Raw genomic sequence first — 17,652 nt, 5'->3', positions numbered from 1 at the left:
CCACCAGGCAGGGAGGATTCCAAGAATCCCTCCAGAGCATCACTGGGAAAACATTTTCATTTTACATTGAGTCATTTCCCCACTAGTTTTTAATCTGTAAAATCTCAGAGTTCTCCACGTCTTTTTCTCTCTGATCTTCTCATCAGAGGAAGTACAGTTGTAAGGGCTGGTGGAAAGACAGTGAATATAGATTAAAAAAAACCAGAGTCTTCTTCCAATGGTCAAGTTCTGCTAATACACCAAATTTTGCCTTCTTCTAATGGTCAAGTTCTGCTAATACACCAAGTTTTAGAGGTACAAGCCAGTGTTGTCTCTGTGAACTTGGTGATACTGCCACAACTTCCAGCATCTGACTGGTAAAATCTACCAAAGCCTTTGTAGATTTTTTAAATATTAATATTACTATTTCACAGTAAATTGTACATCTAGTTTTGCTCTTGTTTGTGTGAACATAGGTGTACGTATAAGCATAAAAATAATTATATATTAAATATTTTATATATAATATATTATATATATTACATATACATAATATATAATATATTATATATTTGTATAATATAATATATAAATATATTATATTTTATATATTTATGTTATAGGTAAAATATATATTTATATATTATATATTCTATTATATATTTATATTATATAAACACGTATGTATATAGTAAGGTGTTGCCAACCTTACTACAGTCAGATATTCTTCTCCACGTCTTTTTCTCTCTGATCTTCTCATCAGAGGAAGTACAGTTGTAAGGGCTGGTGGAAAGACAGTGAATATGGATTAAAAAAAAAGAGTCTTCTTCCAATGGTCAAGTTCTGATAATACACCAAATTTTGCCTTCTTCTAATGGTCAAGTTCTGCTAATACACCAAGTTTTGTCTTCTTCTAATGCTCAAGTTCTGCTAATACACCAAATTTTGCCTTCTTCTAATGGTCAAGTTCTGCTAATACACCAAGTTTTAGAGGTACAAGCCAGTGTTGTCTCTGTGAACTTGGTGATACTGCCACAACTTCCAGCATCTGACTGGTAAAATCTACCAAAGCCTTTGTAGATTTTTTAAATATTAATATTACTATTTCACAGTAAATTGTACATCTAGTTTTGCTCTTGTTTGTGTGAACATAGTTGTACATATAAGCATAAAAATAATTATATATTAAATATTATATATATAATATATATAATATATTATATATATTATATATACATAATATATAATATATTATATATTTGTATAATATAATATATAAATATATTATATTTTATATATTTATGTTATAGGTAAAATATATATTTATATATTATATATTCTATTATATATTTATATTATATAAACATATATGTATATAGTAAGGTGTTGCCAACCTTACTACAGTCAGATATTCTTGGGCTTTATTAATTTCTAAATAGGTTTATTGCTTCTCCATAGCAGGAGTTCCTAATAAGAAAATAAGAATAATAAACCCAACCCCAAGCCAGGCGAGCACTCACCAATCCTCAGGGAATGGGGGCTGGCCCAGATCCTCATCAGCCACAGCAGAAGGAGCACCAGAGGCGCCAAGACACGGAGCATCTTCCATAAATCCTCATGGAGCCCTGCGGTGGTCTGGGCATGACATAACTCTGCAGGGAGACACCAAACACGGCCGTGAGCCCCTCTGCTCCCCCCCAGCAGCACCACTCAGCCTCGGAGACAAAAGCTCTATTTACCCAAGGAGGAGGAAGCTATTTACAGACCATGAATTATTCAAGATTTGGAATCCAACTGGGCAGAGAGCTCCGTGCAAGAAAAAAATTTTAAAAATTAAAAAAAGGGAAGGAACACGAGGAAAAATCCAAATATTTCATCTTGGCATTTTTAGCGTTTCAACAAAAACAAGTGGAAATCAATACTGAGTCACATCTCTGACTTCTATTCTCACCCACCCCCCCTTTCTCTCTCCACTGAGAGCAGCCTGCAACTCATTATATAATACTGGCTTCTGATTTTAGGATGGGACAAAACATTTTCATAGCAAAACGTGATTTGAGGGAAGGGTTCAGGAGGAAAAGTCACTTGGGCCTCACCAAACTAGAAACCAATTCCTTGCCACAATTCCAGTCACCTCCTTCCCTCCCTTTCAGGAACAAGAGGGTCCAGCACAAGACCAAGAGCATCTTTTTTTTTTTTTTGTCCTCTTTTTTTGTCTCACCACCCAACCACGCAGAGTTCCAAGTTCCAAAGTCAGAACACCACCAAAATGAAGGGCAGGAGGTGAAAAATCCACAAACTCATCATCAGCACAGATATTGGCACTGGCTGTCCCACAGCAGGCTCCTGCAGCACAGCTAATCAAATTTGTAACAAATACCATTTTAAACAGCTTCATAAAGGGCAGATTTTACTTCATAGGAAAAAAAAAAGGCAAAAAACTGTTGTCTCTGGAGTTGATAAAATTATCTCCACAGGCAGCAATGTCCTTAAATGCTGACTTTGAGTGTTTCATCTGTTACCTTATCTCTCCCTTCGCTCTTCTGCTGGCAAACATTCTCAACCTCTTCCATTTGTCTCCTTCTTGGGCCAAATACCAAGTCCTGACACAGGCAAAGTCTTTAATCTGCCTTTGAAGCTACCAGGAGTTTTGTCTGAGCAAGACGCAGCCTTTTGCTTGCAATTTTCCAATTAATCTATTTTTAGATTACATTTAAGACTTCCTCCAGCTTATCTCAGCGCTCTCCACAGGGACCATCCCCTTTCAGAGGGGAAATGCAGAGACAGGGCCACAGAAATAAAAATCCAGCGAGCCCTGGGACATCTCCACTCCCTGGGGTTGGATCCTTTCCTGGATTATTCCTCCCCACCTCCTGCATCCCAGTTCCAGAAAATTGAGGGATCTCATGCTCAGCTGTCAGTCAGACATGGGAAGAACATCCCAATTTCAGCGCTCTCAACCCATTTTTAAAAGCTAGAAACTCCCCAAAAACCACCTGGAAAATCGTGAACCACCTCTGTGAAGGGCAAATAGCAATTTTCTCCTATTTTTTTTTTCTTTCCCTTCCTTTCAGTGGGAGTTGCAGAGTAATTCCTGGGGAAGAGAAGCCCTAAAAGGTTAAACACACGGGAAATTGGTTACTTAGAAGCGCTGGCAGCGGCAGAGACAGATTGCAGAGCAACGTATCATTGGAGCACTTTGAAGCAGCTATTTCCAAACTTCCCAAGATATTGACAAAACAGCAGGGTCGTGTCAGCTGCACTCCCAGCCTGGAATGTGGAGCTGGAGCTCGTGGAACACACACAGACATCCCTTCCCCGTGGAGACAGCAGGACAGCTTGAGGTTTGCCACCCAAAGAGCTCCCTCGTGCTCAGTTCTGGCTCTGAAGCTGCTCCCCAACAGCCACAGTCCTGTTTTCCTCCTTTTTTTAGGTCATTTTAGGTCCTGCTTCTTGTACTGCTACCCCCAGTGTGCTTTCCTTGCGTAGTGGTTTTGGTTCCCACTTTTGAGATTTTTGAGGAAACCAAATTTGAGATTTTGAGAAAAGCAAAACACCTTGGTGATGAACAGCCCACGGCTCAACTAAAACATCTTGTAGGGAATGTCAGACCAGGAGCAGGGCAGGGAAAAGGGGGTAAAACCCCTCAAATTCCAGCCAAACAGGAGGGAAATGCCTGCCTGAAATTCTAGGAGGTTGCTGCAGTTTCCTTCCTCATCATTCCCTGCCAAAGCTCTATGGAATCACCTAAAGGAAGGACATGGAGGGGCTGGAGAGTGATCAGGGACAGAAGAGGATCTGGGGAAGGGTCTGGAACACCAGGAGGAGCTGAGGGAGCTGAGAAGGGGCTCGGCTGGAGCAAAGGAGGCTCAGGGGGGACCTTGTGGCTCTGCACAACTCCTGATGGGAGGGGAGGATTTGGGATCTTAACCCAGGGACAGGGACAGGAAGAGAGGGAATAGCCTCAAGCTGTGCCAAGGGAGCTCAGGCTGGAATCAGCAGGAATTTCCCCATGGAAAGGGTTGTTAAACATTGGCAGGGGCTGCCCAGGGAGGTTTGGAGTGCCCAGCCCTGGAGGTGTCCAAGGACCCACTGGAGGTGGCCCTCAGGGCTCTGGGCTGGGGACAAGGTGGGGATGGGGCACAGCTTGGACTCCATGGTCTGGGAGGGTTTTTCCAACCTCAATAATCCTGTGAACCACCAGGCTGAAAGGAGGGGTTCTCATTTCAGACTCTGCAAAGACAAAATGCACAAGGAGCAACCAATCTTGTGGGAAAGGGAAAAGCTCCTGTGACTCCCTGCTCCGAGGGACAGACCCATGGTTACTCCTCCTGTTTGCAGCCTGCTGGAGAGGCTGAGGAGGAGATTCCCAGGCAAGCAGCAGCTGCCTGTGCATCAGCAGCTCGGAGTTATCAGGCAGGCTGAGCAGTAAATCCAGGGCACCCGCTGAGCTCAGCTCCGGCAGCGGCGGGGCTGTAATTACCTGGGACATGGAGCACAGGGGGATGCTGCTCCACCTCACCCCTCAGGAGGGCTTGGGCTTGGAGCACAGGCCCAGGGAACAGCTGTCAGCAACGGGAATGCACCTCGGGGGCTGCCAAACAGCAGAAAACACAGGAGCCCACAAGCCCTGCCCGTGGAGAGGCTGGCTGCTGGAGGTGATGGCAAAATACCTGGGGAGGGGAACACAGGGAGGGGAACACTCCCCACCTCCCCTCCTGCACAATGCTGGGATCCCAGATTTAGGATCAGGAGGGAAAGGGAGAGAGGATTTTCCTCCTAGCCCAGCATCAAAGTTAGTCTCAAATGAACGAAGAGGTGTTTCAGTCCTCACAGCCCTCTGCACCTCCCAGCCCCCACTTGCTGCCTCCTCCCTAAATTCAGGCATGAAAGGGTGGTGAGCACAGTTCAAACACCCTCCCTGTACATTAATTTTGCCTTGCTCAGCTTGTCATCCTGCCAGGCTGCCTTCCAGCTGCAAGGTGCATCCGTCTGTCCCTCATTTCCCCAGGAGATGCTGTGAAACAGGAGTTCCACCCAGGTGCACCGGTGAATTGTGGCCACAGCTGGGGCATCCACTCCTGTGCAGCCCCAAATTCCACTCAGAGAGGAGAGGAGGACAACTTTCCTTCATTAAAACCACACAAAGCCAAGAAAACCCCGAGGAGACAAAGCTCTTTAGCAGCTTGCCTCACTAATTCTCGTGCATGTGAAGATGACTTATCCCAGACTCATCTTCAGCTGGCTGAAAATAAATCAAACCAACTTCCCCTGCTGAAGTTTCCAGCGAGAACATGTCAGGAGCTGTGCGTTCACAGCTTGAGTGGCTCCTCTCTCCTGCTCTGACAGCAGGCTGGGTTGATGGACAGCTGTCTGTGGAGCATTCCCAATCTGCTCCCCCCCAAAAAAGAGTGGGATGGCTGGGAAAGAGTTCCCTGGGTCCTTCAGGGTGGGAGGTGCCTTGTGAGAAGCTGCTGCTGGATCACGAGCTGACCCCTGAGTGCAGCACAAATACAGAATTCTTTTCCTGCTAAGCCCCTTTTTTTAATTTTTTTTTTTTCATCTTTCAGCTCTGGAAAGTCAAGAGAATAAAATAAATCAGGGCTATACTGGGGAGTTTTGTGTTCTCTCTGGAGATAAAAGTCTCTAAATACCAAGCAGAATTATGGACGATTTGCCTCCGAGAGGGAGCAAGTTGCTTCTGAAACCACTGATACATTTTTAATGACTGTATGAGCTGGTGCTCTTCTTCACTGCTATCACCACAGCCTCCTGCTATTTGGAGATTTCTGCAGAAAAAAATTCTTAGACAGTAGAGCAAAAAGCCAAAAGGCAGAACAAAATGTTAAATCACTAAAAGAAAACACCCCAAAACTCCTCTGCTGGAGCTGCCACAGAGATAAAGACATCCTGAAAAGCAGCCACCTCTGTGCTCATTCCCTCTGCACAGCCTGACAAGGACACTCGAGGAACCTGCTGTTATTTCATGGAATTATGGAGTGGGTTTGGGTTGGAAGGGATCTTAAAAAGCATCTGCCATGGGCTGGGACATCTCCCACCACCCCAGGTTTCTCCAAGCCCTGTCCAACCTGGCGTTGGGCACTTCCAGGGATGGGGCATCAACTTTTCTCCCACCTCCAAAAACGCCCCCACCCTGCAGAACCTGTGTGGCATTCACACTCTCTGAACAGAGGGAGACATAATTCCCTCTCCCAGGATTTCTCCTGGGGAAGGCAGTGAGAAAGATCAAAAAAAGAAGAGAAAACTCAGAGAAAGAAGAGAAAGAAATTCTTATCTCTATTTGCTGCTCCTGCTGTTTGGCACATGTGGAATGTGTTATGGAGATTGTTCACAGAAAGAGATCTGTTAATTGGATACCAGTAATAGTTGTTTTGATTGATTGATTGATTGATTGACCAATTAGGTCAAAGCTGTCGTGGCTGTCTAGTAAGGTTCACAAGTTTTTCTTTAGTATCTTTTCTAGTATAGTATTAGTGTAATATATTATAGCTTAATAAAGCAATTGTTCAACCTTCTAAAATCATGTTATTCCCCAACTAAAAAATGTATTTTACAATAAACCTCTTCCTTCCACATCTGTCCCCAGCAGGAGCCACAGAGGGCTCAGCATCTCCAGCTGCCCTGGAGAGCAGTGCCAGGCCCAGGCTTCCCAAAAACCCCAACGTGTTTGCTTTTATCCCCATGCAACCCCACACTGCAAACCCCCCTGCACGCCTTCTCCTGCAAGCTGAGAAACCACAAACACCCTGGAAAAACCTGGCAGCAAATTCCACCTTCTCCAGGCAGATTTTTTCCTGGGTTTTTTTTCACCCAAGCAGGAGTTTGGAGGGAGCTTTGGTGTTGATGGATCTCTCCCTGCCTCACCAGAAGCTTGATGAATGGTGAGAAAACGCAGCTCGAGCAAAGCTGGAGTAATCCTCACAGCTGAGACAACAAATTTAACAGCTGCAGAGCAGCAAGGAATTGGGGGAAAAGCTGTCGGGGAATATCAACAAACAACTTAACGGGGCTTTTTCATTCTTTGGACAGGCAAAGAGAGCTCTTGCCTTGTGTCAAGCTTCTTCTGCAGACAGGCTGGGGTTTAAATGGAACAGGCAAGAAGGGAAGAACCTGAAAAACCTGAAAAACATCTCAACAAGTGGCTGATGCTGAGCTCCAAAAAGTGTCTCAGGGGGAGCGGAGAGCTCCACTGACAGCATGCCCCGAGGCCACAAAGATGTAAGTTCAATTAAACTGAAAAACTGTTCCATTTAAAGCCACCACCAATATGTTTCGCTCGGCAAAAAAATGCATAATTAGCACGGGTAAATCATTACCACGAGGTATCATCTCAGTCAAAAAAACCTCTGTGAGGCTGAGGGAAGGATGGCATCTATAAAGAGAATGAATGGCTGGAATGACAATGCTACATTTGAAGGGAGAAAAAAAATACAAATTAATGTTTGGATGGGGTGTAAACCCTTCACGCTGCAAGGAGCTGGTGAATTCCCTATTTTTGAGGGCTGGAAGAATCAGCCCTCGGGGCAAGGCTCCTCTCAGAGCCTCTGGAAGCAGCCAGTGCTTAAAAAGGATACTTAACAACAAGAAGCAGAGCTCGGTTCCAGTCTGGCAATTTCTATGTTCCTATAAAAACCACGTCTCGTTTTTTAGATTTCATCAGCATTAAAGAGGCTGCTTTGCTTGCAGCCACCCCTCTCTTTGTCCTCACACCAGTGCCAGGGATGGATTTAGCCCGGCTGAGAGACAGAGCTGTGGTATCTCCCTTCCCCAGGTGTCAGGGGATGAAAGGAACCTTGGGCTCCCCATCACATCTCACCTCTCCAGAGAGCAGCCAGGTGACACCAGGGCAGGTGACAGCCCGGGGAAGGTGATATTAGTGATAAACACCTGCTCAGCTGATACATTAAATGGATTTTTTTAAAATTTTCATTCCCCTAGCTGTGTTCTTTCATCTCTCTCTTCTCTTTTTTTTTCCCCCCTCCACCCTTCGTGACTTCCAGAAAAAGAAGCAAGAAAACTTCAAGGAGAAAAGAATTCTGGAGGCAGTGAAGCAGAAGGACGAATGTATTGCTGACATTTCTCGTTGCTGTGGATTATTTTCTTTAACTTTCTCTCTCCCCAGCCTTGAGTCCTCTCATCTCACCCTTCTCAATCCTCCCCAGAATTAGCAAAGCCTGATCAAATTTCCTATCACAGCTTAGAGATAAAAGCAGCGTGTGCCCATCCTAATTCCTCACACAAGCTGGGCTATCTCAGAGCCAGATTTCCCCCAGCATTATCAACCCTGGACCTGTGAACACAAGGAGACTTCAGTCACAGGACATCTTTATTCAATTCTCCTCTCCTCCACAGCTTTATCACACGGCCCATCAGCCCTCCCAGGCTGGGTCAATACTTGAGAACTCTGCTGGCACACAGGAGTGAATTATGAGTGTGAAACCCCACCTGCCCCCTCAGCCAGGCTCACAAAAGTCCCATTACAGCATTAAAACTCATTTGCTGGGGCAGCTCACTTGATTCTGGGAGTGGGTTTGAGCTGGGGGATTTAGGCAGAGCAGAGATGCAGCAGTTGTGCCCTTCCTGCCCTCCTCTAAAGCCTTCCACAAAAAGAATCCTGTGCCTGCTGAGGAAACACTCAACATGATGGATGCACAGAGCACTGGGAGTAAAATACCCCAATGTTTGAAATTGTGAGAAATGACCGGATAATATTGGCTTTTGCATTTATGTTTTAGCTTATGCATGTTGTTAGTGATTGCAAGTGTTTAGAAATTCTAAGGAGTGAATTCCGTTTTTCACCAAATTGTGGGGTTGACTGGGGTAACCCTCCTTGGGAGAGCCACCTGAGCCTCTGTTTGTACAAAATCTGTGTCACCAAGAGCACAGGAGGGGTGAGGCCCTACATCCCCCAGCCTGGGCTGTGCTTTCATGCCTGAAATGATCCTCTCCTTCTCACATCAGCCCTTCCAACTTCTCCCACCCCAACTCCTCCCTGTTTTTCTCAAAGTCTCGCTGTGCTGGATGAGCTCCCCCAGCCTCAGGGGATGCTGCTGCTGCAGCTGCCCCATCCCTGTGCCAAAAACTCCTGCTCCTGGCAGCAGCACGGCCCCAGTTGTGCCTGTGCCTCGGCCCCCTCGCTGGGAAGCTGCTGAGCAATGATTTGCACCTTGCACAGAGGAGCAAACACCCCTGCACATCCCTGCCCACATCATCTGTCAAAACCTCCCTGGCCGTGACCATCCGCTGGTTGAAAAAACCACCAGGAAAAGAGAAAACCGAGCCCAAGTGGGATTCCCTCCCTCCCTCCCTCCTCTGGTGCCCACGATTTATTTTTATTAACAAACAATAGCAGTTAAAAGCACCGTGGTCTCCCACGGCGAGGACTGTGTGAGACAACCCTAATTGGCTTGGAGCTGTTATCTGAGAGGAAAAATCACCACCAGGCTGGGGGAAGAGGAGAGACTGCAGGTGGGAGGAGGGAGGGAAGGGTTTCTCCCAGCTGGGAAGGACAGGGAGCTGCCATTGAACAGGGCCAGAGGCGGCCACAGCAGCTCTGCTCCTCTGGTCCCATCACCAGCACCCCAATCCTTGACCAGAACCTCGATTCTTGACCAGAACCTTGATTCTTGACCAGCATCTCAATCCTTGACCAGCACCCCAATTTTTGACCAGCACCCAATTCTTGGCCAGAACCTCCATCCTTGGCCAACACCCCAATCCTTGACCAGTTCCCCAATCCTTGACCAGCACTCCTGCTGTTTGGCACCGTATTAGTGTAATATATTATAGCTTAATAAAGCAAGAACCTCCATCCTTGGCCAACACCCCAATCCTTGACCAGTTCCCCAATCCTTGGCCAGCACCTCAATCCTTGACCATTCAGAGCACAAAACACAACGCTGAGGGTTGTTTACCTTGGATAAAGATTCTGGGCAGGTGAAAAATCATCTCTAAAAAAGGAAGAGAAGCTTTGTTTGCCTCCCCACCCCTGGCAGGCACAAACCCCTCTGTGTACAGCTGTTTCTCTCTGATTTAAAGTGGCTCTCCTGACACATTTTATGCCACATTAATTCAGCAGAAGACTCCTGCCCACTCTGCAGGCTTTCACTTCCATTAAAGCACCTCTGGTGAGGGACGGAGCAGAGTTTGCAGTGCAGACAGCAGTACAGGAGGGGATTTTTGGAGAGGGAAATGCAAACTGATCTCTCCAGCTGAGGTGGCCTGGGGACGCTCTGAGGTGAGCAGAATCTGAGCTGCTCAACAAGTCTGCTTGCAAAGAAACCTGAATAAATGAGCACAGCCAGAGCCTTGGATTCATCAAAAGCTTAACCAGGAAAAAGGCTTTAAAACAGCAAAGGTCTTGCACTGAGAAATGGATAAAAATTGAGTTTTGGAGTCTGGGTTTTGTTCCAATAGGGAACAAACAACTGTGGCTTTTTCCAATGGATGTTCCAGGGTTGCACCTGGATCCCTGGAAGTGTCCAAGACCAGGCTGGACAGGGCTTGGAGCAACCTGGGATAGGAGAAAGTGTCCACAGCTTTACAAATTTTAGCAAAATATCTTTCCCTGGGCAGTGCAAGATCCAAGAACCCACTGGCACCAAACCTTTAATTCTTCCAACCTTCTTGCCTGTCTCTTACAAAACCTTGCTGGGAGTGCACGAAGTGGATGAAGGACCCACTCAGGACCCCCCTTTTATTACATTTCAAGGGCAGAATTCAGAAGGAACTGCCTCAAAACACCCCTTGCTTGAGGTTTCCCTGCATCACCTCTGAGCACAGCAAACATAGCTGATCAAAAACCCATTTTTTCCCCTCCTCGAAAGCCAGAACTTTCCCAGTTGTGCCACACTTTTGTTCTGCTAAGTGGAGACACTTTTGGGAGCCTGCTCTCAGCCATATGGCTCATGGTGATCCAACCTTCAACACACAAAACAGCAAATTTCCCTTTTGAAGGAAACCTTGAGGTGGTTCACCCCACCTCTCCAAAGGCTGCTTTTTCCACAATTTTTTTTTTTTTAAAAAGGGAAAAAGAAAAAAAATCTCCTTTTAGAAAAAAAAAAAAGGGCTTTGATGGAAAATTTTCAGCTCTCTCAGAAGAAAAGAAACCCAAGGAGCACGGAGGCCTATTTGCTGTTAGTGAAGAATTGCTGCTGCACCAACAAGGCTCTTTACACATGAAGGAAGTTCTAAAATATGAATCGGATCTGTGAACATCTCAGGAGTCTAGAGGGAGAGAAAGCTCTTAAATGCATCAACCTGATCTCTGGGCTAGAGAAAGAAGATTAATCTATTTATTTAACTTAGAGGCCCTAGCAGATTCAAGAGGGAGAAGAAAGGAAAACAAAGCAGCCTCTACCAAATCAACCTTCAAGTGGTTTATGGCCAAAAATTCGGGTTTGCTTCTTTTTATTGCTGCCAGAACTGTAAGTGAAACAAATAGATTAATCTCCTATCTATCACCCACAGAACATTTTGATCCATGCAAGCTCTAAAAGGCTGGGGCTTGAGGAGAGGAGGAGGCAGTTTGTGAATGGCTGAAGGTGGAATTTGTGTGTTTTAATGGAGTGAGGATTGCTGGGGGTGCACGTGGATGACAGGGAGCATATGCACAGGGAGGGAGGTGGGAACCAGGACAGATGCCAAGCTGAGAATAGGCACAAGAAAACACAGGGGTGATAGGCTTGGGGGCAAGGGAGCAAGGAAACCTTGCAAAATTAATGGGATACAAGGAAAATACAGGAGCTGGGAGATGCTGGTGCAACGGTGCAGCTGCACACAACCACCAGATGCAAAAGAATAAAGCAGCAATAAATAGTCTTGCACAGGAAGGCAGAATCAAAGTCCAAACTTGTATGTGAAGTTGCAATTAAAGGCATTATTTTGCATGAGAGAAGCTTTTAATCCTGCTTGTAGCGAAAGTGACAAGAAGGAAAAAGAAAAAAACAAAAAGAACCAAGATTTCAGGCCAGAAAACCACGGGTTTGATTAATTAACAGCAAAAAGCAGCAATTAGGGGTGCAGTGCTCCTGTGTTGCTGAGATGAAACACCCAAAACCCAGAGGGATGGAGGAAAATGGGCAGCCCTGGCATTTTTCCTCTACTTGTTGTAACCACACATCAAATCCCATATAAAATAGGGGAACTCTGGCTCTAGGGGAAATGCCAGCCAGACAAGTGGAGCACTCAGGGTTTTTTTTGGGTATTATTTGCTGACTTCCCTCCCTGGTGGGGATGGAGCCTGAGGGAATGGGATTTTAATCCAACAGAGATCCCCTGGCTCAGCAGGAGGAGCATCCCCAGAGCAGGGATGGGGAAAGGACAGCGGTGTTGGCTGACAAAAGGAAATTTCCTCTCCTGCCTGTCACTGCTGGGCAGGAGACCAGACAAATCCTCACACTCATCCTTGGCAAGAACCCGCTCAGCTTCTCCCCTCAGCACCACAACAGCACAGAAAATCCACTCACAGACATGACTTGTCTCCACAGCCTTGGCTCTGGCACCTCTCAGTTTCTCACTCCCTGTCTCATGGCCTTTCATGGGTTTATTTAAGGCTTGGGGAACCTTTTGCATAACGGGAAATTTGGGCTCAGAGCAGCTTGCCTGGTGATGCAAGAAGTGCTTTGGAACCAAGCACCACTCAAGTTTCATAAGCCTGCAGATAAACCCCTTTCTGCCTGCTTTATCCTTTGTTTCTCCAATGTCTGGCCACTTCACAGACACAATTCCAGGGCAGCTCCACATTTCCCCCGTGGTTCTGCCTGAGTTATTCACCATTTCTCCTTTTTTTTCCTAAGGGGAGCTTAGACAGAGCCACTCCTGGAAGAGATCCCAGCTTTTCCACACTACAGGTGAGTGGAGATACCCAAAAGTGCTAACGGGGCTTGCAGTGCCATAAAAACCACCCTGAACACACCCCAAAAACAGGCACAAAAACCTCCAGCATTGATTGTGCCAACCTGGCCCAGCATGGCAGGGGGCTGGAATGAGATGAGCTTTGAAGTCCCTTCCAACCCAAACCATTTTGTGACCTGTGATTCCAACAGAGCCGGTGTTTGAAGAGCCAAACACGGGATAAATCTCACAGACACTTCAGGAGGTTTTGCTCCACTCTCTCTCCTGTCTGCAGTGTGGTTCAGGATGAGCAGTGGCACCACATTGTGGCCTTTATCCAGTGAGCAAAAATCACTTGGCCTCGTTAGCAAAGCGTGACACAGAGCCCCACAAAGGCCTCAGCATGAAAAACAAATTTGTTCCCTGAGCAAAGCCACCGTGGCCAGGTTAGCTGTAATCAGGCTGGCCGTGCTCCTGGCTCAGCAGCATTCCCAAAACTGCTCCCCGAGCGCTCATCCTCATCAGTGATGTCCAATTTCCAAACTGAGCAAGGAGCAGCCCTTCCCAGAGCTGGCTTTGCAGTTGTTCTCATCACTGGCTTGACATCAATCCCAGTTAAATGAGGGAAGGACAAAGTTATGCCCAAGCTGAGCTCTGAAAAGCCTCATCACATCACTCTCCTCCAGCTCTAGCATAAATTGTCCTCATTAACCAGGCTCAGCCCAACTTTAATGTTTGCATCTTGACCTATAATCCATCCAGACCCCAGCACCACGTCCTGGTGCAGCTGTCACCCTCAAGCCCACAGTCACAGATGAGCCACCAGGACTCAGGGATGTGACATCCTGAATCTGCTCTCTCATCCAGACACTTCTGCTTGTGTGTCAACAGCAGAGAGAAAGAGGATTAAACAGCTGAGCTTTCAACACCCACTTCTGTGCCCGTCCCTAATCAATCTGGAATAGGATGGCCAGCTCCCAGCCAAATTTCCTGGGGATGCAGACTCATAAAAAACTCCTGGTTTCTCTGAGTTTCACGAAATCACAGTCTGCCAGAGGAGAGAAAGATTTCCTCTCAGAGGGAAGGGCTGCATGTCTAGCTCGACTCCCATCAGGCACCAAGGAATCCACCAGGGAAGGACGTTATGCATGCCCTAAATGTGGGGAAATCATCAATTAGAGCTTGCTGAGCTCAGCCACGAGGCACAAACAACTCTCCAGGCTGCCTTAACTCCCCAGCTCATGGGAACCACTTGGGTTTTATTCCCCCAGCCTCTGGAATTCTCTTCACCTCAGCCCCTCTCCAAGCAGAGGGAGTCTGAAGTGGTTGTGATTCAGCACAGCTCATTTTGAAGCAGTCTGGAGCCCAGCAGGCTTCCAAACTATTCCAGGAGCCACTGGCCCAGCTGATTGCTGCTGACTGCTGTCAAGTGGCAGCCTCTGAGCCTCCCCCTGCCCCCAAGAAGAAAAGCTGTTAATGCTGAAATTCACATTATTCCTTCCCAAAGTAGTTTCCATACTGCTGCTGGGAGAGAACAGCACTGAAGGTGGAGCAAGGATCTTGAGCCTGGGCTGGAGAAGCTTTTCCTGCCCTCCATCCTCAGCCTGAATTAAATCACAAACATCAGGGGGCCGTTCTCTCTCTGCCACCCCCAACAAACGCTGCTGCTCCAACAACAAACCCTCAGAGAGCCCAGGGAGATGGTGACCTGTTATTAACAGAGCAAGGGCAGCCTGTTGTGGGTAAATAGAGTCTTAAATCAGCAACAAAACCAGCTGCCAGCTCACTGGAAGCTCCCTGCTCCCACAGCAGCTGGGGTGAGGACACAGCTGGAAGGTCCTTTCACACCTGGATTCCAGCCACGGATCTGGGCAGCACCCTTGGGGGCTCCAGCTCCACCCCATGGCACAGGAGATGGGGCTGGATGCTGCAAAGGGTGAGAAGCACAGCCCAAAGCCCTGCAGTGACACCGGGCAGGAGCCTGGCCAAGCTCAAGGCACAGACTCCTTCTCCTCCAGCAGCAGCTCCAGCCAGGGAATGCAGCAAAGAACGAGCGGTGCAGAAAGCCTTTGACACATCAAGGGAGAAAAAAAAACCAGAAAACAACACTCTCAGCAATAAACAGTGCATAATTTGCTGTTCCTGAGGCGCTGGATTAACCCTGGCCCCTGAGCAGGCTCAGATTCTCCATCCTGCAGGACCTCTCCCAGCAGCACTTCCAAGGAGCTGCTCATTAGGGCTGCAAACACCCAAAGCCCCTTCAGGTCCAGCTGCTCCCTGAAGTTCCCAGCCTGCTCCCTCTCTTGTGCCCCACTGCAGTCATCCAAGCCCCCTAAAAACACAGCTCACCTCTCTCCATGTGGATCTTTATCCCAACAGCTCCCTGCTTGAGGTTGCTCCACCCTGATACCCCCTGAGCCTGGCAGTGCCCATCAGGAAAACTGAAAATAGAAGCAGCTCCCCTCCTGCTGCAGCCAGGGTGATGAGTGCCTGTCCTTTTTTTCCCCTGACTCCCACCTGCCTTTGAGCATCCCCCTTTTTCTGCCATCCCCATGGCTACCAGCACGCTTTGCCAGTTTCCTGCCAAACCCCCCCTCCTCGGGGAGGAGGCACCAGTGCCTGCCTCCCCCTGCTCTGAAACTCTCCCTGGGAATGGATCCCGCTGTTCTCCCCTGCTTATCCAAGCTGGTTGTGTTTTTCCCTCTGCCCTGAACTTCCCTGGCAGGGTTTGTCTTCAGGACATCCCTGCAGAGGGGTGTGCTGCTGTTATCCACCCTGATGTGCCACAGGGAGGAAATCTTTCCTCTGGCAGGCTGTGAGTTCATGAAACTCAGGGAAACCAGGAGTTTTTTATGAGCCTGCATCCCCAGGAAATTTGGCTGGGAGCTTATTCCAGATTGATTAGGGATGGGCACAGAAGTGGGTGTTGGAAGTGGGTGTTGTCCCACAGGGGACACAGAGCCCCCCCAGAGCCCCCACACAGCCAAGCCAACCTCAGGACCATCAGAAGGAAGGGGGAGAGGCACAGCAAGGAAAGCTGAGTGGGAAATGCCTGGTGCTGCAGCTCCTGGGCTGTGGAGAAGCAGGCAAGGCTCCCAGTTTCACTGAGGCACTGCCATCCCTCTCTGCCATCCTCCACCACAGCCTGGCAGCCCAGGATCTGCAGGATCCTGTGGCAGCAGCTGCTTTTCCATGGCATTTCAGCTCAGGCCAGCTCAAATCCCCTCCTTGGTGTCAGCTCCACCAGCCTGGGCCACTCTGCTCCAGTCTCAGCCCAGAGAGGAGAAGAGACGTCCAGGGATGGGTGGCAGAATCCTGGTCAGGAAGAATTCCTGCACTGAAAGGGTTGGTAAACATTGGCAGGGCTGTCCAGGGAGGTTTGCAGTCCAAGGAACCACTGGAGGTGGCACTCAGTGCTCTGGACAAGGTGGGCTTTGGACAGCTTCGACTCGAGTGCCTGGGAGGTCTTTTCCAACCTAAATATTGGATTCTAAACCTGATTCTGTCCAGTCCTGCCCCCAGTGCTTCAGTTTCCTGCCCTCCCCATCCCAGAGAGGGGCACAGGAGGTGCAGACAGGAATTTCAGAGTCTGGGGAACAGGAGGAGTTAAGAACAGTGAGCATTCGGAGCAGGAAGAGGCCACACTTCTGCCTAAACCCAGAAAGGGATTTCGGCTGCTCCTCCAGGCTGGAGGCAGGAGCAGAGCATCCAAATCCCAGGGAAGGAATGGACGGTCTCCAGATCCCTGGATTTATGTCAACCTGGAGACCAGACAAGGAGCCATTAATTCCTGAGCTGTCCAAGCGAGAACTGGATGAGTGACAACTTCAGACAATGGCCCACGTCCCCAGGGTGCCCAGGAGAGGATGCTGGCTCTGCCTGAAGCTCCAGGAGAGCTCCCAATTCCCTCATCCCGCCCTCCTCACGCTGCCAGCCAGGAGCCCTCTCCACCCCCGTGCCTTGGGAAGGGCTGATAAAGGAGCTGCCTGGCAGCCCTGGAGCCCTGCTCCTCCTGCAGCCTCCTCCTCCCTTCCCTGTCCCTCTCTTCCCAGGCTGCTGCCACTCAGGCAGGAATTGCTCTCTGGGGAGGGATGGGGGGCACAGGATTTTCAAATCCCTCCCTTGGAGCTGACAGCAGCCTTTCAGCCCAACAACAGCTCAAAACGCTGCTGAACAGAGATATTTTTATGAAAGCTCCCCCCACCACCATCTTCCCAAAATCATTCTAAGCTCCTTTTCTTAGGCACTTTGAAATAATTAAAGTCTTCCATCAAATTATACTGAAGATCTCTATGAAAAGCCTTTAATTTCCATTCACTTAATGTAACTCCATCCACCAGATGAACTCTGCAGGGGGCTCTTTTAGTTTGGAGTTTTTCTTTTATCCCATCTCTTTTTTTATTATTTTTATAATTTTTTTTCCTACTCCTCCTCATAAAACACCACGCTGGGAAACTTTAATTTGATTTTAGCCCGGCTGGAATTTTGGGCTGTGCCACATCCTGCACAGCTGCAGTGGGAATCTCGAGCTCTCCTTAACATTTAATCAGCTCCTGGTGGGCAGCAGCAACGTCTGAGCGTGGGGTGGGGACGTGAGAAAGCCTCTGGATGAGCCAAGAACCAGCACCAGAACCTCCCCAGCCCATTGCTCCCTCCCACAGGAGTGCTGGGATAACAAAAAGTTATCCAGGCAGCAGAGAGGGGAGGGTTTTTTTATTTTATCTAAGTAGGGGAGATTGCCAGCCTGACCTTTAGCTCAGAATAAATAGCAGGGATTTTCCACCGGGCAGAAATGGTTCTTTCCACCCCAGTGACTCC

At 48.0% G+C, this 17,652-nt stretch overlaps 1 protein-coding gene across 2 annotated transcripts in view; it reads right to left on the bottom strand.

Annotated features, from left to right (window-relative positions):
- Positions 1–17,652, bottom strand: part of GRIK4 (glutamate ionotropic receptor kainate type subunit 4) — a 185,739-nt gene that overhangs the window by 120,760 nt on the left and 47,327 nt on the right. The window contains exon 2 of one of the 2 annotated variants that reach the window (XM_039722070.1): positions 1,500–1,631. The exons of the other annotated variant lie outside the window; for it this stretch is intronic. Within the exon in view, the coding sequence (XP_039578004.1) occupies positions 1,500–1,581 (82 nt within the window). The 5' untranslated portion in view covers positions 1,582–1,631. The remainder of the gene's footprint in view (positions 1–1,499; positions 1,632–17,652) is intronic. 2 annotated transcript variants of the gene reach the window in all.

This window comes from Passer montanus, unplaced genomic scaffold (assembly GCF_014805655.1).
Source record: "Passer montanus isolate IOZ18808 unplaced genomic scaffold, ASM1480565v1 scaffold47, whole genome shotgun sequence".
Lineage (NCBI taxonomy): Eukaryota > Metazoa > Chordata > Aves > Passeriformes > Passeridae > Passer > Passer montanus.
The sequence above is the reverse complement of the archived record's forward strand: the minus strand, read 5'-3'. Positions and strand labels throughout refer to the sequence as shown.